The following is a 26,937-nucleotide window of genomic DNA, read 5'->3' on the forward strand; positions in this document are numbered from 1 at the left end:
TGTGTGTTCAATTCTGGTCACCCAAAAGGATTTAGGAAGGATGTGAAGGCTCCTGAAAGGGTGCAGAGGAGATTTGTCAGAATGCTCCCGGGGATGAGAGATTTTAGCTACAAGGGTAGGTTGGAGAAGCTGGGATTGTTCTCCTTGGGGCAAAGGAGTTTGAAGAGAGATTTGATAGAGGCATACAAGATTATGACAGGTTTGGAAAAAGCAGACAAAAAAGGCTGTTCTCATTCGACTAGGGGGGATAGATTTAAAGATTTTGGGCAAGAGATGCAAAGGGGGATGTGAGGCAGAACTTCTTTCTGCAGTTGATATAATAAGCTGAACCTGAGAGTGGTAGATGTGGAAATGATCAATAATTTCAAAAATAAATTGGATATGCACTTGAGGGAAATAAACCTGCAGGGCTATGGGAATAGAGCGGAAAATGGGACTGACTATATGTAAGAGTAGTTGTTATGATCCTAGCTAATGTTACGACTGGATAAGTCAGATCCCTGGGTGAAACCTGGCTTGACAGATTCTAACTTTTAATTTTTTGTTTAGAAATGTAGAGAGCAGCTGCTGAACAGAGTTACAAGTGTCTGCTGATGAACTTTTAACAAAAGAATAAACCATTTATTAAACAAGAAAAATATTAACTATATTACACCACTCCTTCACCCACAACCATACTTTGATAGCTACATACAGATTTGTAAGGATAATACAAGTTACAAACTCTATCTTACACCCTAATGTTCACAGTAAGTACATAAACCATGTAAACCAATAGGTGACCTGTGGTTGGGCACACCACTCTGAAACCAAGTGACAGATGCCACCCAAAGCAGGAGCTATGGATCCCTCATCAAATTCCCCCAGACGCTCGTCACACTGTGAGCCAACAGCCTCACAGAAACTGGGTCTTTCACACGAGGGTTTCCGATCTCCACTCTTGAAGAACTCGCCTTGGAACCTTCTCCAAAACGACACTTTCTCTCCAACATCCTCAATAAGGATCCACCTCCACGGTTTCAATCTTTCCAACCAATGTTCCTCTTCCCTGGATCGCCATGTGTATTCAAGCTTTGCCTTCCACACGCTCTCTCAGACACTCAGCCGTGTCAACAGACACCACTGCTTCACAGGCCTGTAGAAGAAAAGAGTCACAAATCTTTGGCTGTCTCCTTGGATGTTCTGGCTTCTCACAAGCCCACTTTGCCTTAATTCTGCACCCCACAGCTTTTTCTCTTTAATTCAGAGCCTCTTTCTCCACTCTTTGCTTTAACTTCACTGAACAGGACTTGTTTCTGATTCCTGTTCCTGTTCCTTGACTTAACTGTCTTTTAACTTGGAACCTTTCTTCTTTGTTCTGAGACCTTTCTGTCTTCGCCCTGGGGCATCCACATACCAACTGAAATAAAACTGCTTTCTATTTCTCCCTGTCTGTGGGTCTCTCTCTCTCTCTGGACCCCTGTTGCTAAGCAACAGCACAGTTTTTTTTCCTACCTTCTGTTTGTTTTAACTTCCCGAAACTACTAATCCCCTTTGTAACACTGCTCTTCACTTCATTAAAACTGCAGGTATACAAACAGGGCCTCAGACTTGCCGGCTCCATCTCACAGACAAAAACTCTAAATGAAACTAGACCCAGGTTTCACTTTTCTAATATACAAATAAAAAAATACATTAAACTTATAGCTATATCTTATTCCTAACACCCACAAATACAAATGCAACTTACTTAAAACTATCTCTAGTTCCTAACATAGTTTTGCACAACTCCAATCTCCACTGTCTTAACCTTTTCACATAAGATATCTATGTGTTTCATTGCTAATGATTACCTGTACCAGTGCAGCATTTTAGATATTTACCTTTAAAAATGACTACTTTCTTTTAATTTCATTGTGCTCCCTCTGCTACATACTGCTACGATCACTGCCAATGTTATTCACTGAACAAGCCAATGACCACTGCCAATGTTGTTCACTGAGCAAGCCAAATCCCAGAGGGAAACTTGTCTTACTGATCATAACGTTTTTTGCGTTTTGAAAATGAGTGAAATCTACTAATCCCAGAAGCATAGAATTCCAGTAACACTTTTAGGATTTTAAAATTAAAAGATTTATTAACAAGAAGAAAAAGAAACTTAAGCACACAGGATTAAAATTACACAGTTAAAGCAGCCTTATGAAACATTCCCCCAAAAAACTCATTTGGCCAGAATACACAAGTAAACTACTTGGCAACAACTCCCTTATTGATTTTAACCATAGAAATCCAATAATATTACCCAAGGCAAAACCTGCTGCTGCTTTAATAAAGTATATCACATGACTTCTCACCCTCTTCCACTCTTCTGTTGAAAAAAAAATGAAGGAAGTTCAGGAACAGACTGCTCTCTGAAATCAAGGACTTCTCTGGCTTAAAACTGTATGGCTGCTTCAAATTCACAACTTCTCTCAGCATGGAGCTGGTCTCAGGACATCTCCCCCACACAACCAATGCAATTCAACTGAACACCTTTCCTTAAATATCCTTTTTCCCTTTGATCTTAGACTGCATTGTTCTAAGCACCTTTTGAACTCAATTTTTCCAAAATATAAAAATCTTTCATGTCTCCCTATTGTTTCCACTTTTGGGTAAAATAAAATTTAATAACCTTCCCTTGTTTACCTGTGAAACCATTGTAAGTTGTAAAAGTCCCTTGTCACTCCTAAAACTCCCGTTGAAACTTAACAGCTGAAAAGTCAAGTTCCTATTTAGCTTATAATGCAAATTTCAGACCCAACCTATTTACTCGTGCATTCAACTTCACCATAGCCTCTCATTACAAATGAATGCATTTACCACCTTTTCCTTTCATCTCTCAGCTCCCACAGACAAGCTGTGTTTACTAACCTTCCCCCAGTTTAATTACACACACACACACACACACACACACACTCTCTCACACAGGCAGACACACTCACTCACAGCGTTCTTTACAGAATACCACCATATTCTCAAAAATTGTTTTAAAAATAACATCAATTTTCAAAATACAGTATATGTATGTGTGTATATATATATATATATATATATATATATATTCCTGCTAAGACTTTTTAAAAATAAGTAGTTAAGACGGCATTGACTATTTATGTGATGTTGTCATTTTTGCATATTTGGATTGTATTCTTTCTCACCAAAATTATGCTAGCCTTTCTCTTGCTGAGGTTATTAACATGCAGAGTCATTGACAAATTGGAATTTGTCATTTTTCAGCTGCTTTCCACAAAAGTTAAACCTTACATAATTTTCTTCGATTGTGCAGCTGCCTGAATGCTGAAGGATCATTATTGCACCAAACAATATATTGGTTAATATCAGAACTGGGGCAGTTTTGTTTGATGCTGAGACTGATTCAGTCAATTTATTTTGTGTCAAATTTTTAAAAAGTTTTCCGTCATGCTGCCTTTATTCCTATTTTGTTGAGAAATCATTGTTGTTCTGAATTTTAAAGCTCTAAGAATGTTAATAGCTTTTTGGTGTGTATTAAAGCTGTCAAAAAGACTGATGGACAAAAAACTTAAGCAGCTCATCACAGATGCCCTGCAGAGACTGGAGCAGCATGGAGGAAAGGTAAATGTGTGCATGCATGATCACAAACAAGCTGTATTACTTCAGCTTGCCCTGTTTAAGAGTGGAGTGACACAGTTCAAAAAGTCAGCTAATTGCAAATGTACAAATAATAATCAAATCCTTGACACTCCAAAGGTGTTTTGAAACTACTGTTAATCAGCCATAAATGTTCTATTTAAGCAAGTTTTGGAAGTTGGATCATATTGAAAATTGAATTGAAATCCACTCTCCAAAGTGCAGCAATTCTCTTGATATTTTACAAATGCCAAATTATGCCCACTACAGGGGCTGATTTCAACAGGTGTATATATACCTAGCACCTGCCAGTAAATTTGTTGCAAACAAAAACAATTCCCAACTGTACTTTGTATCTGTTCCTTTCTGCTTGTCATACACTCTATTTTTGTTATAAACCTAGAGATAAAATTGATGTGAGGCAGGTGCCTTGTTTGCATTGGGGAAATAGTGGGCCTGTTGATGGACAGGGTAAATGATGACGGTTCAGAGATGAAATGAAGCAACGTTCTTAGTATTACCCTTCATGTTCAAATATCTCTTATATTTTGATGTTCATGGCATTCTGGGTTACCAATAGTGAAGTTTGTTACTGAAAAAAGGAAGTCTGCAACTTGTTGCTGTAATAGAATGATCACAGTTCCAAAATTAAAATGTACCTGATTCGAACATTATGCAAGTTTCATACAGATGGCATACTTCAGCCTCCTGTATTCTAGTGTGCATTCTCTTTCATAGTCTGATAATTGGTAATATTGGCTGCAATGTTAAAGGATTCTGCTATAATTGCACAAAATAATTCATGTTCAGTTTACAGGCTAAGATTGCTTTTTTACTGGTGACTATATTGATTTAAATTTAAATTGAGATTGTCTTTCCTACTTTAAATTCAACATATTTTTTGGATCTGAATGGAAGCTGACAAATTGTTATTTATACAGGACAATTTTTGTTTGTCTATCACCTTGCTTTTTTGGTGTGATGGGGTAGTGAGTCATATTTTTAAAAAAAAACATGGCCAATTTCATGCCCGAGGCCTGCCTGATGTGATTGTCGAGTGAATTTCTACTCAAGCGGTCAGAGTTCCTGCCTGAAACAGCTGGGAATTTGATTAAAATATTAAAATTGGGATCTCATGAAATGTTTCAGACCCTGATACAATTTGGGCCTTCTACTGGGTTGAATGTGCATTGCGAGTGCTCGAGGTTATTCAAAATTCTGCTTTTCATGTCCCAGCTTGCACAAAGTTCTTCTCACCCATTTCCCCTGTCCTTGCTCATTTACATTGGCTTCCAGCCATACAACGCCTCTTTGTTAATGTTAGTGTCCTTGCTTTCAGGTCATTCCTTGGCCTCGCCCTTCCCTATCTCTGTCCTCCAACCCACTGTTCTCTCTGTGCTCCTCCAGTTCTGGCCTCTTGAGCGTTCCTGATTTTACTCACTTCACCACTGGATGCAATGCTTTCACATGCCAACGCCTGAAGCTCTGGAATACCTTTCTTAAACTCCTCAGCTCTCTCCTCTTTCCTCCTTTAAGCTCCATAAATCCTGCCTCTAGTAGCTGATCTAACTGATCCTACAGGGGAAGATTGGTATGTAATTGGTAAGTTATTCTACTTATTCTAATTATAATAAATAGTTTTTAAAGTTATGGTATGGCAGGTTAGCTCGACCGAGTGGAATGTACACCCTGCACTATGTGGGAAGTCATGGACGCACCATGTGTCCTAGATGTGCACGTCTGCAGGAAGTGTCACTGGCTGCAAAAGCTTGAACTCCAGGTTACAGAACTTGAGCTGCTGTTGGAGTCACTGTTGTGTATCCATGAGGCAGAGAACTATGTGGATAGCATGTTTAGGGAAGTGGCCACACCAGAGGTTAAGAGCATGCAGGCAGAGAGGGAATGAGTGACCGTCAGGTAGTCTAAGAGATCCAGCAGATAGACTCTGGGGAGTCCTGCACTATCTTGCGTGCTAATTGGTTTTCCGATTTGGATACTAGTGAGGGCGATGGTTCCTCAGAAGAGTGTAGCCAGATCCAAGTCTGGCACCATGGGTGGCTCAGCTGCACAGGAGGAGAGGAAGAAGAGTGGGAGAGCAATAGTGGTAGGGGATTCCATAATCAGGAGGTCAGACAGACATTTCTGCAGCAGTAAAGATGACTCCAGGATGATGTGTTGCCTCCCTGACGCCACAGTCAAGGACGTCATAAAGCGGCTTCATGACATTGTTGTGGTGGAGGGTGAACGGCCAGAGGTCATGATCCACACTGTTACCAATGACATAGGTAGGAAGAGGAATGATGCCCTGAAAGCGGATTTTAGGGAGTTAGGAAGGAAATTGAAAAGCAGGACCTCAAGATCAGTGGTCTCAGGGTTGCTCCCAGTGCCACATGCTAGTGAGCATAGGAATAGGAGGATTGAGTGATTGAACACATGGCTGGAGAATTGATGTAGAAGACTTCTGAGGCATTGGGATCGGTTCTGGGGCAGGTGGGATCTGTACAGGCTGGATGGGTTATACCTTCACAAGACTGGGGCTAATATCCTCTCAGGGAGATTTGCTAGTGTTGTTGGGGAGGGTTTAAACTAGCTTGTCAGGGGAATGGGAACCTAAGGGGTAGCTCAAATTGGAAGGAAGTAAAGCTGGTAACAGGAAGTAAAAAAGCGGCAAGTGAAATTAGAAGACAGGCAAAACAAAAGTGAGCTTCAACTAAACCTAGAATGTGGAATAATGTCAAAAAGACTAAACTAAGGGCACCCTAACTGAACACACACTGCATTCGCAACAAGGTAGATGGTTTTAAAGAACAAATAGAGGTAAATGGATATGATCTAATTGCCATTATGGAAACAGCTGCAGGGTGACCAAAACTGGGAACTGAATATTCAAGAATATTCAACATTTAGGAAGGACAAGCAAAAAAGAAAAGGAGCTAATGTTACACTGATAATAAGGGATTGGATCAGTACATTAATAAGGGAGGATCTCAGATTGGAAGAACAAAATATGATATCTGTTTGGGTGGAGCTAAGAAGCAGCAAGGGGCAGCAACATTGGTAGGAGTTGTTTGTAGGCCACCAAACAGTAGTACAGCGTGAGGCATGGTATTAGTCAGGAGATTAGGGAAGCATGTAGCATGGGTAATACAGTAATCATGGGTGACTTCAATCTGCATATAGACTTGGTAAATCTAATGAGTACAAATGCTGTGGAAGAAGAGTTTCTGGAGTGTGTTAGGAATGGCTTTTTGGAGCATTATGTAGAGGGACTGACTAGGGAACATGCTATTTTAGATCTGGTATTATGTAACAAAAAAGGGCTAATTAATAATCTTGTTGTAAAAGAACCTTTAGGGATAAGTGACCATAATATGATAGAATTTTACATTATGTTTGAAAGTGAGATAGTTCAAGCTGAAGCCAGCATGTTAAATTTGAACAAAGGAAATTATGAAGGTATGAGGGGCAAATTGGCTGAGGTGGGTTGGGAAAATACGTTAAAAAGTATGACGTTGTATAGGCAATGGACAGTCTTTAAAGAATTATTACTTAGTTCACAGCAATTATATATTCCTTTAAGGTACAAAAACCCAAAGAGAAAAGTCAGTCAACCGTGGCTAACAAAGAAAGCTAAGGATTGAATAAGATTAAAAGAAAAGGCCTATAAAGTTGCCAGAAATCGTAGCAAACCTGAGGATTAGGAGTATTTTAGAATACAGAATCATAGAATTTTAATGGCACAGAAGGAGGCTATTCAGCCCATCGTGTTTGCACCAGCTCTCCAAATGAGCATTATCACCTAGTGCCATTGCCCTGCCATTTCCCCATACCCCTGCACATTGTTTCTATTCAAATAATCATCTAATGCCCCCTTGAATGCCTCGATTGAATCTGCCTCCACCACTGTTCCAAACAGTGAATTCCAGACCCGAGCCACTCGTCGTATGAAAAAGTTTTTTCTCGTTACATTTGCTTCTTTTGCAAATCACTTTAAATTTGTGCCCGCTCATTCTTGATCCTTTTGCAAGTGGGAATAGCTTCTCCTTATCTACTCTGTCCACCCCCCTCATGATTTTGAGTGCCTCTTATCAAATCTCCACTTAGTCTTCTTCTCTCCAAGGAGAACAGTCCCAACCTCTCCAATCTATCCTCAGAGCTGAAGTTTCTCACTCCTGGAACCTCTTCTTGTAAACCTCTTCTGCACTCTCTCCAATGTGTTTACGTTCTTCTTATGATGTGATGACCAGAACTATACACAATGCTCCAGCTGAGGTCTAATGAGTGTCTTATATAAATTCAGCATAACCTCCCTGTTCTTGTACTCTATGCCCCTGTTAATGAAGCCCAGGATACTTTATGCTTTATTAACTGCTCTCTCCATCTGTCCTGCCATCTTCAATGATCTTTGCACATATACACCCAGGTCTTTCTGCTCCTGCACTCCCTTAAGAATTTCACCCCTTATTTTATATTGTCTCTCCATGTTCTTCCTACCAGAATGCATCACCTCACGCTTCTCCACATTGAACTTCATCTGCCACCTATCTGCCCATTCCACCAGCTTGCCTATGTCCCCTTGAAGTTCCACACCGTCCTCCTCGCAGTTCGCAACACTCTCAAGCTGCATATCATCCTCAAACTTTGAAATTGCCCCCTGCACGCCAAGTTCTAGATCATTAATATATATCAGGAAAAGCAAGAGTCCCAATACCAATCCCTGGGGAACTCCACTACAAATCTTCCTCCAGCCTGAAAAATATCCATTGACCATTATTCTCTGCTTCCTATTTTTCAGCCAATTTTGTATCCACGCTGCTACAGTCCCTTTTATTCCATGAGCAATAACTTTTCTCACAAGTCTGCTGTGTGGCACTATATCAAATGCCTTTTGAAAGTCCATGCACACCATGCAACAGCATTACCCTCATCATCCTTTTCTGTTACATCTTCAAAAAACTCCAGCAAGTTAGTTAAACACGATTTCCCCTTTAGAAGCCCATGCTGGCTGTTCCTTATCAACCCATATTTTCCCATGTGGCTACTAATTCTATTCCAAATAATTGTTTCTAGAGTCTTGCCCAACACTGAAGTTCAACTGACTGGTCTGTAATTGCTGGATTTTTGTACAAGGGTGTAATGTTTGCAATTCTCCAGTCCTCTGGCACCACCCCTGAGTCTAGGGAAGACTGAAAGATTATGTCTAGTGCCCCTGCAATTTCTACTCTCACTTCCTTCAATATCCTTGGGTGCATTTAATCCGGTCCTGGTGCCTTGTCAACTTTAAGTACCAACAGTCTATTTAACACTTCCTCATACAGTTAATTATTCTTACTCTGGATTGTCTATCGTCCTTTTCTATCATCATCCTAAAATGTACAATACAACGATCACTGTCTCCTAAATGTTCCCCGATTGACAATTGATCTACTTGGCCCACCTCATTTGCAAGAACCAGATCCAACAGTACGTCTTTTCTTGTTGGATTGGACGCATACTGCTGTAGAAAATTCTCTTGAAGACAATCTGGAACTTTTGCCCCTCTCCGCCTTTTACACTACCACTGTCCCAGTCTACATTCGGGTAATTAAAGCCACCCATTATAACTACTCTGTAATGCTTGCATCTCTCTGTAATTTCACTGCAGATTTGTTCTTCCACGTCCTCCTCACTATTTGGTGGTTTATAGACTACACGGAGCAATGTAATTTCACCCTTATTGTTCCTTAGCTTTAGCCAAATTGATTTTGCCCTTGAAGCCTCTAGGACATTCTCTTTCTCCAGCACTGCAATGCTCTCCTCAACCAATACCGCCACACCACCTCCTTTCCTTTCTTTCCTATCTTTTCTGAACACCTTGTACCTGGGAATATTTAACACCCAGTTCTGCCCTTCCTTGAGCCAGGTCTCCGTTGTTGCCACAACATCATATGCCACAACGTTGCTATCTGCGCCTGTAACTCCCCAATCTTATTTACTATACTCCGTGCATTCACATACATGTATAGTAACCCTGATTTAGATTTTGTTGCTTTCTCCCTTACCCCGACATTACCCATTAACTTATTGTTCTCTATACCAGTGCCGTCAGTCCCTTCCAGTATTTTGTGCACCCTGGTATTCCTATCTAATATTTTCTCTTGATTCCCACACCCCTGCCAAGTTAGTTTAAAGCCCTCCCAACAGCACTAGCAAAATGGCCTGCAAGGAACTCAGTCCCAGCTCTGTTCAAGTGCAATCTGTCTGGCTTGTACAGGTGGCATCTTCCCCAGAGCCAGTCCCAGTGTTCCAGGAATCTAAAGCCCTCCCTACTACCATCTTTCCAGCCACACATTCATCTGTCTTATCCTCCTATTTCTGTACTCACTGATATGTGGCACTGGGAGTGATCCGGGGATTACTACATTTGGGGTCCTGCTTGCTAATTTTCTACCTAGCTCCCTAAATTCTTATTGGTACCAATGTGGACCATGACCTCTGGCTGATCACCCTCCCCAGAACAATGTCCTGCAGCCGCTCTGTGACATCCTTGACCCTGGCAGCAGGGAGGCAACATATCATCCTGAAGTTATGTCTACAGCCAAAGAAACGCATGTCTGTTCCCCTAACGAATGAATTCCCTATCACTATAGCTCTTTTCTTTTTCCTTCCCTTCTGTATAGCCAAGTTGCCCATGGTGCCACAAACCTGGCTCAGCAAAGGAGGACCAAGAAACTGATAAAGAAAGAGAGAATAGAATATGAATGTAAACTAGCAAAAAAAAATGGACTGTAAAAGCTTCTATAGGTATGTGAAAAGGAAACATTTGGCTAAGACAAATGTGGGTCCATTATAGGCAGAGTCAGGAGAATTTATAATGGGAATAGAGAAATGGAAGAGAAGCTAAATGATTACTTTGTGTTTGTCTTCACTGAGGAAGATACAAGAAATCTCCCAGAATTAGAGATCCAAGGGACTATGGAGAATGAGGAACCGAAGGAAATTTGAATTAGTAAGAAGGTTGTATTGGAGAAACTAATGTGACTGAAGGTTGATAAGTCCCCAGAATCTGATGATCTACATCGCAGAGCGTTGAAAGAGGTAGCTATGGAGATAGCAGATGCATTGGTGATCATCTTCCAAAATTCTATAAATTCTGGAACGGTGTCTGCAGGTTGGAAGGTTAAAAGTACAACTCCACTGTTTAAGAAAGGAGGGAGAATGTTCCTGCAGATTGGAAGGTAGTAAATGTCACTCCACTATTTAAGAAGGGACCGAGAGAGAAAACAGGGAACTACAGACCAGTTAGTCTTCACTAGCAGGGAAGATGTGATAAGTGGACACTTGAATATTAATGATCTGATTTGGCATGGTCAACAGGGAGTCATGAACAGGAAGTCATGTTTGACAAACCTGTTGGAGTTTTTTTGAGTATGTTACTAACATAATTGATAAAGGGGTGTCAGTGGAAGTAATATACTTGGATTTTCATAAGGCTTTTGATAAACCCACAGGAGGTTGGTTGGCAAAATTAAAATTCATGGGATGGGTGGTAACATAATGGATTTTTTTTATTCATTCACGGGATGTGGGCTTTGCTGGCTGGGTCAGCATTTATTGCCCATCCCTAGTTGCCCTTGAGAAGGTGGTGGTGAGCTGCCTTCTTGAATCACTGCAATCCATACGGTGTAGGTACATCCACAGTGCTGTTAGGAAGGGAGTTCCATGATTTTGACCCAGCAACAGTGAAGGAACGGCAATATATTTCCAAGTCAGCATGGTGAATGACTTGGAGAAGAACTTTCAGGTGGTGGTGTTCCCATCTATTTGCTGCGCTTGTCCTAGGTGTTAGTGGTCATGGTTTTGGAAGGTGCTGTCCAAGGAGCCTTGGTGAATTCCTGCAGTGCATCTTGTAGATGGTACTCTCTGCTGCTACTGTGCGTTGGTGGGGAAGGAAGTGAATGTTTGTGGATGTGGTGCCAGTCAAGCGGGCTGCTTTGTCCTGGACAATGTCAAGCTTCTTGAGTGTTGTTGGAGCTGCATTCATCCAGGCAAGTGTGGAGTATCCCATCACACTCCTGACTTGTGCCTTGTAGATGGTGGAGAGGCTTTGGGGAGTCAGGGGGTGAGTTACTTGTCGCAGGATTCCTAGCCTCTGACCTGCTGTTGTAGCCACAGTATTTATATGGCTAGCCCAGTTCAGTTTCTGGTCAATGGTAAACCCCAGGCTGTTGATAGTGGGGGATTCATTGACGGTAATGCCATTGAACGTCAAAGGGCGATGGTTAGATTCTCTCTTGTTGAAGATGGTCATTGCCTGACACTTATGTGACGCAAATGTTACTTACCACTTATCAGCCCAAGCCTGGACATTGTCCAGGTCTTGCTGCATTTGAACGTGAACTGTTTCAGTATGAGGAGCCGCGAATGGTATTGAACATTGTGCAATCATCAGCGAACATCCCCACTTCTGACCTTATGAAGGGAGGAAGGCCATTGATAAAGCAGCTGAAGACGGTGTTCCTCACCACCCTGAAGAACTCCTGCAGTATGTCCCGGAGCTGGGATGACTGACCTCCAACAATCTTCCTTTGTGCTAGGTATGACTCCAACCAGTGGAGAGTTTCCCCCCTTATTCCCATTGACTCCAGTTTTGCTCGGGCTCCTTGATGTCACACTCGGCCAAATGCAGCCTCGATGTCAAGGGCAGTCATTCTCACCTCACCTCTGGAGTTCAGTTGTTTTGTCCGAGTTTGAAACAAGGCTGTAATGAGGTCAGGAGCTGAGTGTCCCAGGTGGAACCCAAACTGGGTGTCAGTGAGCAGGTTATTGCTAAGCAAGTGCTGCTTGATAGCACTGTTGGTGACCCCCTCCATTACTTTACTGATGATTGAGAGTAGACTAATGGGGCGGTAATTGACCGGTTTGGATTTGAGCTGCTTTTTGTGTATAGGACATACCTGGGCAATTTTCCACATAGCTGGATAGATGCCAGTGTTGTAGCTGTACTGAAACAGCTTGGCTTGGGACGTTGCAAGTTCTGGAGCATGTCTTCAGTACTATTGCCAGAATATTGTCAGGGCCCATAGCCTTTGCAGTATCTAGTGCCTTCAGCTGTTCTTGATATCACGTGGAGTGAATCAAATTGGCTGAAGACTGGCACCTGTGATGCTGGGGACCTCCAGAGGAGACCGAGATGGATCGTCCACTCGGTACTTCTGGCTGAAGATTGTAGCGCATGCTTCAGCCCTATCTTTTACACTGATGTGCTGGGCTCCTCCATCATTGAGGATGGAGATATTTGTGAAGCCTCCTCCTCCAGTGAGTTAAACAGTGAGTTGTTTAATTGTCCAGTACCATTCATGACTGGATGTGGCAGGACTGCAGAGCTTAGATCTGATCCATTGGTTGTGGGATTGTTTAGCCCTGTCTATCACTTGCTGCCTGAGCTGTTTGGCATGCAAGTAGCCCTATGTTATAGCTTCACCAGGCTGACACCTCATTTTTAGGTATGCCTTCTGCTGCTCCCGGCATGCCGTCCTGCACTCTTCATTGAACCAGGGTTGATCCCCTGGCTTGATGGTAATGGTAGAGTTGGGAATATGCCGGGTCATGAGGTTACAGGTGGTGTGTGAGTACAATTCTGTTGCTGCCGATGGCCCACAACGCCTCATGGATGCCCATTCTTGAGTTGCTAGACCTGTTTGAAACCTATCCTATTTAGCACGGTGGTAATGTCACACAATACAATGGAGGGTATCCTCAATGTGAAGCCAGGACTTCTGCGCAACGACTGTGTGGTGGTCACACCTACTGATAATGTCATGGACAGGCGCATCTGCGGCAGGCAGGTTGGTGAGGAAGAGGTCAAGAATGTTTTTCCCTCTTGTTGGTTCCCTCAACACTTACCGCATGCCCAGTCTAGCCGCAATGCTCTTTTGGACTCAGCCAGGTTGGTCAGTTGTGGTGCTACCGAGCCACTCTTGGTGATGGACATTGAAGCCCCCGAACCAGATTACACTCTGCGCCCTTGCCACCCTCAGTGCTTCCTCCAAGTGGTGTTCAACATGGAGGAGTACTGATTCATCAGCTGAGGGAGGGCGGCATGTGGTAATCAACAAGAGGTTTCCGTACCCATGTTTGACCAGATGCCATGAGACTTCAATGGGAGTCAATGTTGAGGACTCCCAGGGCAATTTCCTCCCGACTGTATACCACTATGCTGCCAACTCTGCTGGGCCTGTCCTGCTGGTGGAACAGGACATACCCAGGGATGGTGATGTTGGTGTCTGGGACATTATCTGTAAGGCATGATCCTTTGAGGATGACTATGTCAGGCTGCTGCTTGATTAGTTTGTGAGATAGCTCCCCCAACCTTAGCACTAGCCCCCAGGTGTTAGTAAGAAGGACTTTGCAGGGGCTGAGTTTGCCATTGTCACTTCCGGTGCCTAAGGCCGATTTCATACCTTCTTTTCAACTGAGTGGCTTGCTAAGCCATTTCAGAGGGCTTTTCAGAGTCAACCACATTGCTGTGGGTCTGGAGTCACATGTAGGGTGGACCAGTAAGGACGGTAGATTACCTCCCCTAAAGGGCATTAGTGAACTAGATGGGTTTTTGCAACAATCGACAATGGTTTCATGGCCATCATTAGATTTTTAATTCCAGATTTTTATTGAATTCAATCTGCTGTGGCGGGATTGGAACCTGGGTCCCCAGAGCATTACTCAGGTTCTCTGGATTACTAGTCCAACGACAATACTACTACGCCATTGCCTCCCTTTAAGGATTGGTTAACAGGCAGAAAACAGAGAGAAGGAATAAACGGGTCATTCTTGCTTTGGCAGGCTGTGACTAGTGGGGTACCACAGGGATCAGCGCTCGGGCCCCAGCTGTTGACAATATATATCACTGATTTGGATGTGGGGACCAAATTTAATATTCCCATGTTTGCAAATGACACAAAGCTAGGTGGGAATGTGTGTTGTGAGGAAGATGCAAAGTGGCTTCAAGGGGATTTGGACAGACTTAGTGGGCAAGAAAAAGGCAGAATCATTATAATTTAAAAATGTGAGATTATCCACTTTGGTAGGAGGAACAGATGCGCAGAGTATTTCCTAAATGGTAAGAAATTAGAAAATATAGATGTACAAAAGGACCTAGGTGTCCTTATCAATAAGTCACTAAAAGGTAACATGCAGGTGCAGCAGGCAATTAGGAAGGCTAATGGAATGTTAGCCTTTATCGCAAGAAGATTTGAGTATAGGGGCAGAGAAGCCTTGCTTGGTTAGACTGCACCTGGAGTACTGTGTGCAGTTTTGGTCCCCTTACCTTAGGAAGGATATTATCGCCATAGAGGGAGTGCAACGAAGGTTCATCAGACTTGTTCCCAGAATGACAGGGCTGTCCATGAAGAGAGATTGAGGAAACTTGTCCTGTATTCTTTAGAGTTTTGAAGAATGAGAGGTGATTTCATTGAAATCTACAAAATACTTAAAGGGATAAACAGGGTGGATGCAGGTAAGATGTTTCTCCCGGTTAGAGAGTCTAGGACCAGGGGTCACAATTTCAAAATAAGGGGGAAGTCACTTTGAACCCAGTTGGAGAATTTTCTTTTACTCAGAGGGTTGTGAATCTTTGGAATTCTCTACCCCAGGGGGCCGTGAAATCTCAGTCATTGAGTATGTTTAAAGTAGAGACTGACAGATTTCTAAATGCCAATGACGTAAAGGGATATTGGGATAGTATGGGGAAAAAGGCATTGAAGTGAATTGTTAGCTATGATATCGCATATGATCATAATCAATGGGCTGAATGGCCTACTCCTGCTCCTATGTTCCTATGACCCAGCTTTTGGTCACCTGGTTTAATATCTCTATTTGTAGTTCAGTGTCAGATTTTGTTCAGTAACACTTCTCTGTAAAGCGCCTTGAGAATTTTTATTATTTTAAAGGTGCTATATAAATTCAAGTGCTGTCATTGTTGGAACTGAATATTGATCAACCAAACCAGCAACCCTTAAATAATAGCTGATGAATTTTGTGGGACCAGAAGTAGCATGCCCCTGCCCCACACACAAACCTCATGCATGTTGCTAGCCCCTCTTCTCTCCATGGCTATTGTGCTCCCCACTCCCCAGGATTGCTTCCCCCACCTCTTCTTGGAGGAGCATATGGATTCCCCCTGCCCAGATTTGCGAGCTGCCTATTGATGTTCATCCGTGCTGACAACTTACTGGGCATATTAAAATGAGGTTCAGTAATTAAAATGGATCAAACCTCACATCGACATTATCAGTTGTGTGTGGCACAAGTCCTGCTCACAGCTTGGACAATTTGCGCAATAATTGGAAATTGCATCCTTTATCTCTTGCGAAGAGTTCTTCTGCATTTATAATTTGCTGGTCACATAGCTAACATTGTGTGATACAATGTTAATGTTAAGCACTTTATAGACTACTAGAAGCTTGGCCTGGCCTTGAAACATTTCATAAGTGCCTGATCTTTGTCTTTGCTCTCTTCAGTGTTTGGATGTTAATTAATAACAACATCCAGATAATTCAACTACTATCCTTTGTATGAGGTGTCAGCTGTGGCTCAGTTCATAGCACCCTCGCCTTTGAATCAGAGGGTTGTGGGTTCATGTCCCACTCCCGGAAACCAAGAACTGTGAATGTACTCAAAAGAGTTACATGCGAACTGTTGATAACTCGAAAGAGTTACTATCCTTTGTATAGTATAAAGTTACAATTAATCCACTTGTAGACCACATTACCATTCTTGGGGCCAAAGATATAATTGATGGAGTTGTATGGCAGTCTGATGAATAAGAATCAGTCACTCACAATTCTTTAATGGCAATTGTCTGTCTAATCAAGCTAAATTAATAATAGTCTGCAGACTGAGGCAGTCAGCTGTCTTAGCCTGATCATGCAAGTATAGTCTGTTGTTCTGTTACGGCTTAAGATTCAGTGTAACATTGGTATTGAAATCCCTCCAATTACTGCTGTATGATATGACACCACCATTATGTAGCCCTGTGAACAATCCCAAATTTACCAGGGACAGGATCTTCCGGTCGGCGAGCAGGGGCGGGCCGGCTCGCCTACACGGGATAACATCGGGTGGAACTCCAGACGTCACCCTGCGTCATTTCCATTTTCAGGTCAGTGAGGGCGCAGCCGAGTCAGCTGCACGCACGCCGACCTGTCAACGGCCTATTGAGGCCATTGAAAAAGTAATTAAAGTCATTAATGGACCTGCCCATCCAACCTTAAGTTTGGCAGGCAGGGAGCCCTGGCGGGCTTTGGAAAAAGCATGAAACCTTATCCACGGGCGGGATGGGGTTTCATGAGGGTATTTAAATCTTTAAGAAATCTTTCAATAAAACTTATGGACATGTCCCAACTCATGTGATAGTGTCACATGAGGGGACATGGCAGGGAAAATTTTTAAACATGTTTAATGAAAGCTTTAAAATTGGAGCTGATCTCCCTGAGGCAGCACTTAGTCTCAGGGAGATCTGTGCGCTCTTTTGCACGCTTGTGCGAAAGAGCGCACTCCCGCTGAGGGAATCCCCCCCCCTCCCGCCCGCATAGGGAGCATATAGCGCTTTCTGGTGGATGTCACGCTGGGTAGGCCTTAATTGGCCCTCCCACGTAAAATGGGGCACCGATCAGAGGTGCGCTCGCCTGCGCCTGCTTTCCCAGGGGCAGAATTTTCCCCCCCATCGGGGAGGAGGTTGCTGGGCGGGCGCATGCAGGCGCACTTCCGATCAGTGCCCCCAATCTGAGGTGTGGCGCCATTTTACGTGGGCAGGCCAATTAAGTCCCGTGCCGTGTGACGTCCGCAGGGAAGCGCTATGCACTCCCCGTGCAAGCGGGGGTGAATCCTTAAAATCAAGAGTGCATTCTTTCGCACATGCGCATGAAAGAGCGGTCTCATCTCCCTGCAGCTAAGTGCTGCCTCAGGGAGATCACCTCTGCTGTCAACAATATTAAAAATAGAAAAAAAAAATGCCCTTATATGTCCTCATTGGGACATGTTCATTATTTCCATAACAACTTCATTAAAATTTTTAAAAGCCTACATGAAACCTCATCCCGCCGGTGGATGAGGTTTCATGTTTTTTCTAGTTGCCACCGGGGCTCCTGGCCTGCCCGCCAACCCTAAGGTTGGATGGGCAGGTCCACTAATTACTTTAATTGACCTGTCAATGGCCTCAGTTGGCCATTGAAAGGTCGGTGGGTGCGCAGCTGATTTTGCTGTGCCCTCGCCTTCCTGAAAACTTAAATGGGGCGGGGTGACATCGGGAGTTCTGCCCGACATCATCCCGCATCATTTTACACGTCGGCGAGCGGGCCCTGCCCCTGCTCGCCGACGGTAAAATCCTGCCCCAGGAGTTTCACACAAGTTTGTAGTTGTTCATCCTGTGCCTCAAGGGTAATTTTGCGTGTGCACGGAATATGGCAATAATTTTGATATTCCTGTTGCTACTTAGTATGGCTACTTCAAATCTCCTTTGCATCTACCATGTTTTTCTTAAGCTTACTCTATATTTTCCCCACATCACTCTCCTCCTCACCCATGTTAAACTATTTGAGGAAGTATGTTTACTTAAATTTTATTGTTCTGCAGTTTAAAAACCAACGTTCAAACTTTTATTCAACTCAAATCTAACCTACAAAGGGTCATTTTGTGACTACTCTTAACAGGGAGTCTCAGTCATCAGGTTCACAGTTCCACTGGTAGGGCTCCACACCCCAAATGCTGAGTTGGAAGTTTACCGCAATAAAGTCAAAATACCTGACTACAATTTTACTGATTTCATCTTCACTCTTGCTTCCCAATTTAATAGGCCATCTTGAGCTTATTTATGAGAACATCTCTTGGGTCATTTATTTGTGCTGAGGTGATTTCAGCTCTTTCCTTTCATTCTCTTTGACTTTAATGCCTGTGTATAAAACCTGAATAAAAGAATCGTGAAAGGGGCATTAAAAGACAATTACAAATGGAAATTGTTTTTCCTTGCCACAATTCTTTTACTTACATTATGTTTTTAAGACTTTTTTCTTCTACCATAGCAGCTAGCTAATTGTCATGGATGGTTCAGAACTATTTATCTCACAATAATGAATCATCAGTTCTCATAAATGAGTAGACAACATGACTGAAACAGAGATCTATGTTTCTCTTATTCCAGAGACGAATATCTTACTACATGCTTAAAGTAGAACGTTGTTAATAGAGCCAAAGAAGTTTAAAATACTTAAGCCATTTGGCCCCATTGGGTTTATGCTGCTTCGTACTAGAGCAATTTAAACTAATCCCACTGTCCCAGTCTCTCTCCTTAGCCTTGTATCTTCCTCTGTTTCAAATATTTATCCTATTTTTCTTTAATGGATTTAATGGTATTGGCAAAGTTTTGACTGCTGCAACAACCCCCTGTGTACAGTCTTATTTCTTTTTTTAATTAATGACCCTTGCTACTGACCAGAGGGAATAGTCATTCCCTATTCACCTTCAGTTTTTCTAATTTTAAAATCCTCGGTTAAATCTCCTCATCCTTCAATGTTCCAGTGGAAGTAATCCCAGTCCCTCTAGTCTCTTCTGATAACTATAGTTTCCATACCCCTTCTAAAACTGAACCAAATACTCTTCACAGAATTACACAGTGCAGAAGAGGCCCTTCGGCCCATCAAGTCTGCACCAACAAAGTCTTAACTGAACCTAATTTCTTAGTTTTTAATTCACATTTGTATTTCTCTAGTAATAAAACCCAAATACCGTTGGACTATTTTATGCTATATCTACCTGCAGCTTTTGGTAAATTCATGCTCAAACCACTCAACCTGTCTGTTCAACCACCGCTTTCAATGTCTTTCCATTGAGTGGGTGTTCCCATTCATTGTTTTTCCCCCCAAGATGTATAACTTCATACACGTTTACATTATGTTGCATTTGCACCAGTCTGCCAATTCTAGTAATCTGCCTATATCTTCTTGCTTTTACAGTCTTCATGCAGTTTGTCAAATCTCCTACTTTTCTGCCAGCAGAAAATTTCTAAATCATGCTCTGTATGCCTAGGTGTAAATCATGCTATCTACAGAGAACAAATATGGATTCAGCACTGACTTCTGAAATATATCACTTCCAATCCGAACATCGCCCATTAATTCTAGCTCCTTGAGGTGAATTTTAACTTGCAGCATCATGTGGACTTGAGAGTGGGAATTAAAATCGGGAAAATTGACAGTGGTCCAGGAAGCTGCCTCCAACCTGCTGACTTCCACCTTAAACTAGGCTGCTTACAAGCAACCCCCTCAGAAGAGGCAGGTTGTCAATTTCAATATGCTAATCGCTCACTTAGAGCAATATGAACATGGCTTTTGGAATTCAACTGTGGGTGGATGGGTTTTCCTGACTTCCTGGAACTTACCAATGAAAGCAAGGGGAGTACACAGGGGCAATTAAAGGGGCTGAAGACATGACAGGGAATGACAGCAAGTACTGCAACCTCACAGTTGATTTCTTGCCTGATTGTGTGAAAGGCTTTGTTCACAGTACTTGTGATTTCCACAACTTTAGAGGTGATTTTCACAAATTTGGAGGTTAGTACATCTGATCTCCACTTTAAAGCTGTGATCTATAAGATCAGAATTGAGTACCACATGCTGTTTCATTGGACCCCAGCGACATCAGTAGCAGGAAGAGCACAAGCAGGAACAGCAACAGGCTGCTTCTCGGAGACCTGCTGCTTCACAGAGGGGATCAACATAGAGTTGCTAAAGGCTAGGGTTCCATCAGCCCTATATAAGGTGGCGCTCATAGTGTGCAAACCATCAATAAGGGCTTGCATGAATTTGTTTAATTGCCGCATTTTATATTCCACATAGGTGATCATGTTTTCCATGGATGAAGACATCATCACAAAGGCCTACAACATTATGTCACTCATGCTTGAAATGAATTCCTCCAGCCCCTCTGCAAGCAGTCATGGCAGCTGGAAAGCTTGCAAGAACATTGCCCATTCCTGCTGAAGCCCAATAGTATCTTTCTCATTAATGGTTCCCAAGGTTCAACATCTGAGTGGAACTTGGGACATTATGTGGCCTCTCCACCGCTATCCTTGTATTCACCATCTGCTCTTGCTCACTTGTGATATGTGAGTTGCCAGGTGAAAACTGAATGATCTTCCTTACCAGTCCCACCGAAGTGAGTGTATCTGAGTTGGCGCATGGTCTAAATGAGTTCTGGTACAGTGCATCCTCAAAGTGTATGATCTCCACTGAGGAGCCCTTGTCATTTTCCTGCACTATCGCCTCTCCTGCACCATCACCTTTTGGATGCTTAAAAGCCCTGTGAGACATTAAAGGCATGAATTAAAACAGTTAAGAATATTTTAATTGATATTATACACATGCTCGTATTCCATTCACTCCTGACTTCAATGCAACATGAATGAGTTTTGCATGCCATGTGGCTATCTGTTATGTAATTCTGTCACTTAGTAGCTGGGAGGCGCTCATTTCCAAAGACCAAGCAAGCTGAGGCTGTGTTGTCCAATGCATGCTCTCCTAGTGGCTGTCAGTTGCGAGATGGCTGGAGACCCTCGTCCAATTCTGCCACTCTCTGGTATTCTGTGCAAAGAGAGAAAGAAGAAACCAATGTGCGAGAACGATGACATGTGGGCACCCGATGGATGGAGACAATTAGTTGATGGTTGCTATGAGTGAGAGACTGACATTACATAAAGATGAATGTGAGTGTTAATGGTGGATGGAAAGACGGGGATGTGAGGAAGTGGATAGACAGAGGGATGGGTGCACCTGCAAGGTAAGTGATGTGCTAGAGTAAGTTTAAGAAGGCAGAGTGAAGGGGGTTGGCATGATGCAAACATGAGGATGTTGTTGAATGTGTTGTTGAATCTTGTTTAGGCCATTAGATCCAGGAGCATGACATTACACCTCAGCTGCTGGTCTCCTCTGCTACCACCAGCTATGCATCCTTGGTTTCATTGGCACACTTATTCCTGCTGTCAATAGGAAACAGCATCTTCCTGTGGGCTCTTATAGAGCCTAGCATCACATCCACTGAAGTGTCGATAAAGCGAAGTGAAGTATGTGCTCTCCATTCTGTCACCTTCCTTGTGCTCTTCTCCCAAGAATCCATCAAATTTCATGTTTGCCATGTCCCTTTATACACTGGTCATCATCACGCCCGCTCCATTGAATTGTTCGGGAAATATAGAAGTAATACATTAATATAGTGGCTGGGTTAAAAAGCCATAGGCAGATGTGCGATACTTTCTTTGGGTTACTCATGCACTCCTGGAACCCTATTTCCCCCCACATCCAGTCTGTCACCAAGATAAAATTCACTCCTTTGTTTTCTGTCTATCAACCAACTTTCTATGCATGTTGCTACGTCTTCTTTTCTACCATCTGTAATAAGTTTCTTATGTAGGTCAGATACTCCATTGACATCTCCTATGTGAACATTTCCTGTGGAAATTTTAATGTTAAAATTCCCACACATTTCTGTTGCATTTCTGTGAAGAAGGCTCTACAAGAGCTCCATTGTTGATATTTACCTGTCACAGCTTCCTGTAGTGCTATCACATGATGCTTTGTTATTGCTATTGCTCCCATGCAAGTTGCTCAAAATGATTTCTGGATAAAATTGTGAACAAAGTAATTTTTAAAGTTACATATGTCAAAATAATATATATTTACCCATCACATTACCCTTTATTTAAATGCTGTCATTAAATATCTTCTCCTCGCTTCCATTTGTCTTTGCACCTAGCATCATCTTGTCCTCTGTGATTTCAATTTTCAACTTACTTCCCCTAGCCTTCTCTACTCTGAATTCACTGCCGTCTTGTCCTCTCTAATTGATAATTGCCATGCATCTGTGGAACTGTACCTCAACCAAGGGCAGTGCCTTTAGCAGAAGAAGAAAGTATTTTTAAAATAAAACAGGCAGAAGGAAAGCCTTGTATTAGAAATCTACCAAGAAGTAATGGAAATGACGATGCATGGCAAGAATGGCAGCACTGATAATTCTCTGGTTCTTTACATCTAAAAAATTTACAGTATGCAATTAAAGCAGTTGTGCACTAAAACTGCAGTTAAACATCCAAACCTCATTTTTGTTAAATTTTACAACCCCATGAATTCCCCAGTTATAACAGAAGTGTGGATTTCTAAGTGAAATTATCTTCACAGTCAGACTGCTGAAGGTTTGACACATTTGTGGTTCTGTGAAAAAGGTATTATGGTTGATTTGTTTCAGAGTCACTAATCACAAGAAGATATTACAGCTTTTAGTATTTTAAAGCAGTAGGAAATGTTTTGCATTTTACATTTTTTTCCGGTGGCTTACTTAACTGGATTCTGGTTTATTTGATAGACCAAATGCCCTCTTAATATTTGGTTTTATCGTCCTCCTTTTTCTCATTCCCTTTTGATAGAAAAATGTTAGATTGTTGTTTCATGGCAGATTGACAACTGTGATGACTAAAATTCTTTCACAGATGCTTACACATGTTTAAATTGTGGTATGAAGTATATTGGAATTGTTTGACTTGTAAGTACTTATTGGTGTACCAATGTAATGGACTTATTTTCTTAATTAATAAAACAGCAGATTCTCATTCAGTGCAAGGATCCTGGAGAATTCACCAAATAGGTTAAAAAAAAATGGAGGATAGTGAACATGGGTTCTAGTTGAACATTTCTGAGTGACTTATTGAAAAGTGGCATTGGCTGAACCCTCAGAGCCCTGTGAATTGAGGAAGGGTTGAAAATTTGTTTGACAATTCATTAAAATATTACACTGATCTTCCATTTGTGTTGCAGGAGAGCCTGTTCATCATTAAATCCAAAATCCCAACCTATTGCTCTATTTGCACTTGAGAAAGTGATAACTTCTGCATTTGTTCAGTACATTTCTGCATCCAGAAGGAAATCACGGATAACAAGAACATCTTGCAGGAGTTTTGTCTGATAATGTGGTGTACTGTTTCATTTTATGTAGTTTGCATACAAAATCAAATAAATATATAAATATGTTCACAGAATTTGTGTTAAAGTGACGGTGAGTTGCATTATTCTTTAACAGAGAAAGAAAATTGTTGAATTGGTCAGCAATTGATTTTTCTCTTCTTGTTATGAAGGAAGAGATATCTAATAAGTTATCTGAATTTGTGCATAACACCAAGTTGAACATATGCCATAATTCAGGAATATTTGGAAATGTTTAACATTGGGATGGAATATTAACAAATAAACCTAAACAGATAAGTATAATGTTTTGCTATTACATATGGAAATATTAACCACCAATATAAGATGGGGAGATGAAGCACTCAGAGATTTTTGGATGAATATCAGCAAGTCTTTGAAAGGTATACCAGTAGGTTAAGATAGAAAATACAATTTACAAATCATTGCACACAACATGAGAATCCAAACTACAGTCTCCATGTCACCTTTAGCCCTTGGGCCTCAAATTTTAACTCTCAAAGCCAGGCATTTCAGCTATCTTTGTACAAAAACGAAATACTGGAAATCTGAAAAACAGAAAATGTTGGAAATACTCAGCAGATTAGTCAACATCTGGAGAGGGAGAAACAGAATAAAATTTTAAGTCATCACAGCTGGCAAATGTTAGAAGTGTATCAGATTTTAATCAAGCATAAAGATGGGGAAAGATTTGAGGGGAGGAAAGATACAGCCCCTGCCCTTTTACCTTCTCACTTCCCACTATCCAGGGCCCCAAACGCTCTGTACACGTGAAAAAGCAATTTACTCTCACTTGCAATTTAGTATACTGTATTCTCCTCCACATTGGGCAGACCAAATATAGAGAGAATGAATGTTTTGCTGAACACCTGCATTCAGTGGACAAGTATGACCCCAAGCTTCCAGCCGCTCATCATGTTAATTCTCCAACCTACTGCCACTCTGACCTCTCTGTCCTTGGCCTCCTACACTGTTCTAATGAAGCTCACTGGAAGCTTGAGAAACAGCACCTTATCTTTCGATTAAGCATTTTACACCCCTCTGGAATTAGCATGGAGTTCCATAATTTCTGATCATAACTACTGCTCACATTTTTCCAGACAGCAGTTATTGGTAATGATTCTCCTATTTCCATTTACATCTTCTTTGGACCCCTGTTTTTTACCTTTACTTGTCCCATTACCACCCCCTTTTGCCTTGCAGCATCATCACTTTTGTCATTTAATCTCTCCTGCCTTCCATGCTGGCACAAACCAGCCCTTTTGTTTTTTTCCTCCCCTGTCTCTTTCCCTGCCTCAGTACTTTCTTAAAACCTATTACATTTGTAAATAACTCTGATGAAAGGTCAGCAGTCTGAAACACCAACTTGGTCCACAGATGCTGCCTGATGTGCTGAGTAATTCCAGCATTTTCTGACTTTAATTCCATTATATTTATGTTTGCATTTTTTACTTGTCAATTTGTCTTGTTTTTAGTTTTGAGAGGCCAGAGGTTTGGAAAGGGCTGATCTTAATTCTGTTACCTTATTGGTGGATAAACCCGAACTAAGTACACTGGTCTTTTGTATTGAAAGCTTGAAAAAATTCAAACTGCCGTTTTCTGAAATTTGAGTTTAACTGAGGGTAATTTTGACTTGGACAATAGTGTAAAGCAATAGTGATATCAGAGCAACCGTCCATTATCCATTTCACCTGACTTTCATTCCCATCTAGTATGTTTCCCATGAAGCTCCATTGTATGCATCCATGCTGCCTTGACAGTGTAGCGGACACTTGCTTAGAAATTGGCCCACATTTAGGCATGCGTCCAAAGTATCCATTATTGTGGACATTTCATTTTACTTTTTGATGGGCATGAAATATGCTCATTGTTCATTTTGCAGTTGCAGAAGTCCACCGAAACAACTTGTCAACAATGAAAGTTAAAGAATAAGATTTTTGAGAATTGGTGAAGAATCTCAGATATAAAGTTTTCTGAAGGACAGCAAGTGACAGTGGAGTCTAGAGACCATTATTAAACTTGGCCGCAATTCTTGCAGTTGCAGTCCTTTTGTGTGTCACATTGTATTTTTCTGAAACTTTCTTGCACCACTTTACATTGAAAATTTAACTGAGATGTTTAATCCCCTTCTACTATTTCCTGCCCATCAATACACATGCACTCCTCTTTCTCAGGGATGTGTTTGTTCTTTCTCTATGGTTCCTCCTAGACAATATCCACCTGCTGTAGTTTATCTCCCTCTTCCTTGAGTTTTTAATGTGCTTTTGCATTACCATTTTATCATTCTATGTCAGAATTTGCGCACTAATAGTCATTAGCATTAGGAGAGGAGCCCATGCAAGACACAATGCTACAGCCCTGATGGCAGTAATCAATTATGATCAAATCACTAAATTCTCTTAGCTGTGTTAAAAGATTATTTTAGTGTTACATGTCTTTTATAGTAACAGGTGTTCCTGGATATTCTTGCTATTTGTACACTACATGTGAATAAATCTATAAATGATGTCAAATTGTCTGAATCTTATTTTTCCACTACAAACACAATACCTGAATCTAATTTGAGCCTTGCTTCCTAAGGTTATTTTAGAATAGTATGTTGCATGTAACTCCACATTGGACAGATGCAACACTTCAACACAATATTCCTTTAAGTTCAGCTACTCAATGGGAACTCTAAATGTATTCAGAAAATCCTGCGAACCAAAGAAAAGCATGTAAACCAAGGAAATGAAATATGAGATCTTAACATTTGAAATGAATGGTAGATATTAATGTGCAGTTGGCACAGTGGGTAACAGTAAAGTTGCAGTCAAGATATTCAGTAACTCCCCTCTTCTGCAAAAGGATGAGAGCTATAACCAAGAACTACCCCAAAATGTACCATTTATAACTTGAAAGATGAGGATTTTATTTTTATATGCCAGGTAATATATATTAAGGTACAACTGGAGAACTCAGAAATCTGATCCTGATGATTTCTGGCAGCATAGAACAACTTGAATGAACTGGGGTACTCACTGGTGAACCATAACTTCCCTATTGTCTAATGTTGGCTTTGATAACCTCCATAGTATAAAAATGCTGGTTAATTCTGCATACAGTGAACAGATTCTTGGCATTGATGGGTCCTTTCTGCAACCTGACAAATGGCACATTGCATTAATATATCCAGAACTGGCAGATATTGGCTTTGTTGAATGCAAAATTCATTGACGTTAACCAGTGGTGCTGATCTTTCTTCAAATTTTTCACTTCTTTAAACTGTCTTTCAAGCTGCTTTTTCTACTTCTTGGTCCCTGCGTGAATT

The 26,937-nt window shown here is 41.6% G+C and overlaps 1 protein-coding gene across 9 annotated transcripts in view; it reads left to right on the forward strand.

The window, feature by feature from the left end:
* Nucleotides 1-26,140, forward strand: part of LOC144682832 (PACRG-like protein) — an 81,908-nt gene extending 55,768 nt beyond the window's left edge. For all 9 annotated transcript variants that reach the window (XM_078545640.1, XM_078545658.1, XM_078545679.1 and 6 more), the window contains 2 exons: nucleotides 3,532-3,612; nucleotides 23,463-26,140. In XM_078545640.1, coding sequence (XP_078401766.1) covers nucleotides 3,532-3,612; nucleotides 23,463-23,519 — 138 coding nt within the window. In that variant the 3' untranslated portion in view covers nucleotides 23,520-26,140. The remainder of the gene's footprint in view (nucleotides 1-3,531; nucleotides 3,613-23,462) is intronic.
* Nucleotides 26,141-26,937: the final 797 nt, after the last annotated feature.

This window comes from Cetorhinus maximus, chromosome 1 (assembly GCF_964194155.1).
Source record: "Cetorhinus maximus chromosome 1, sCetMax3.hap1.1, whole genome shotgun sequence".
In the NCBI taxonomy this organism is placed as follows: domain Eukaryota; kingdom Metazoa; phylum Chordata; class Chondrichthyes; order Lamniformes; family Cetorhinidae; genus Cetorhinus; species Cetorhinus maximus.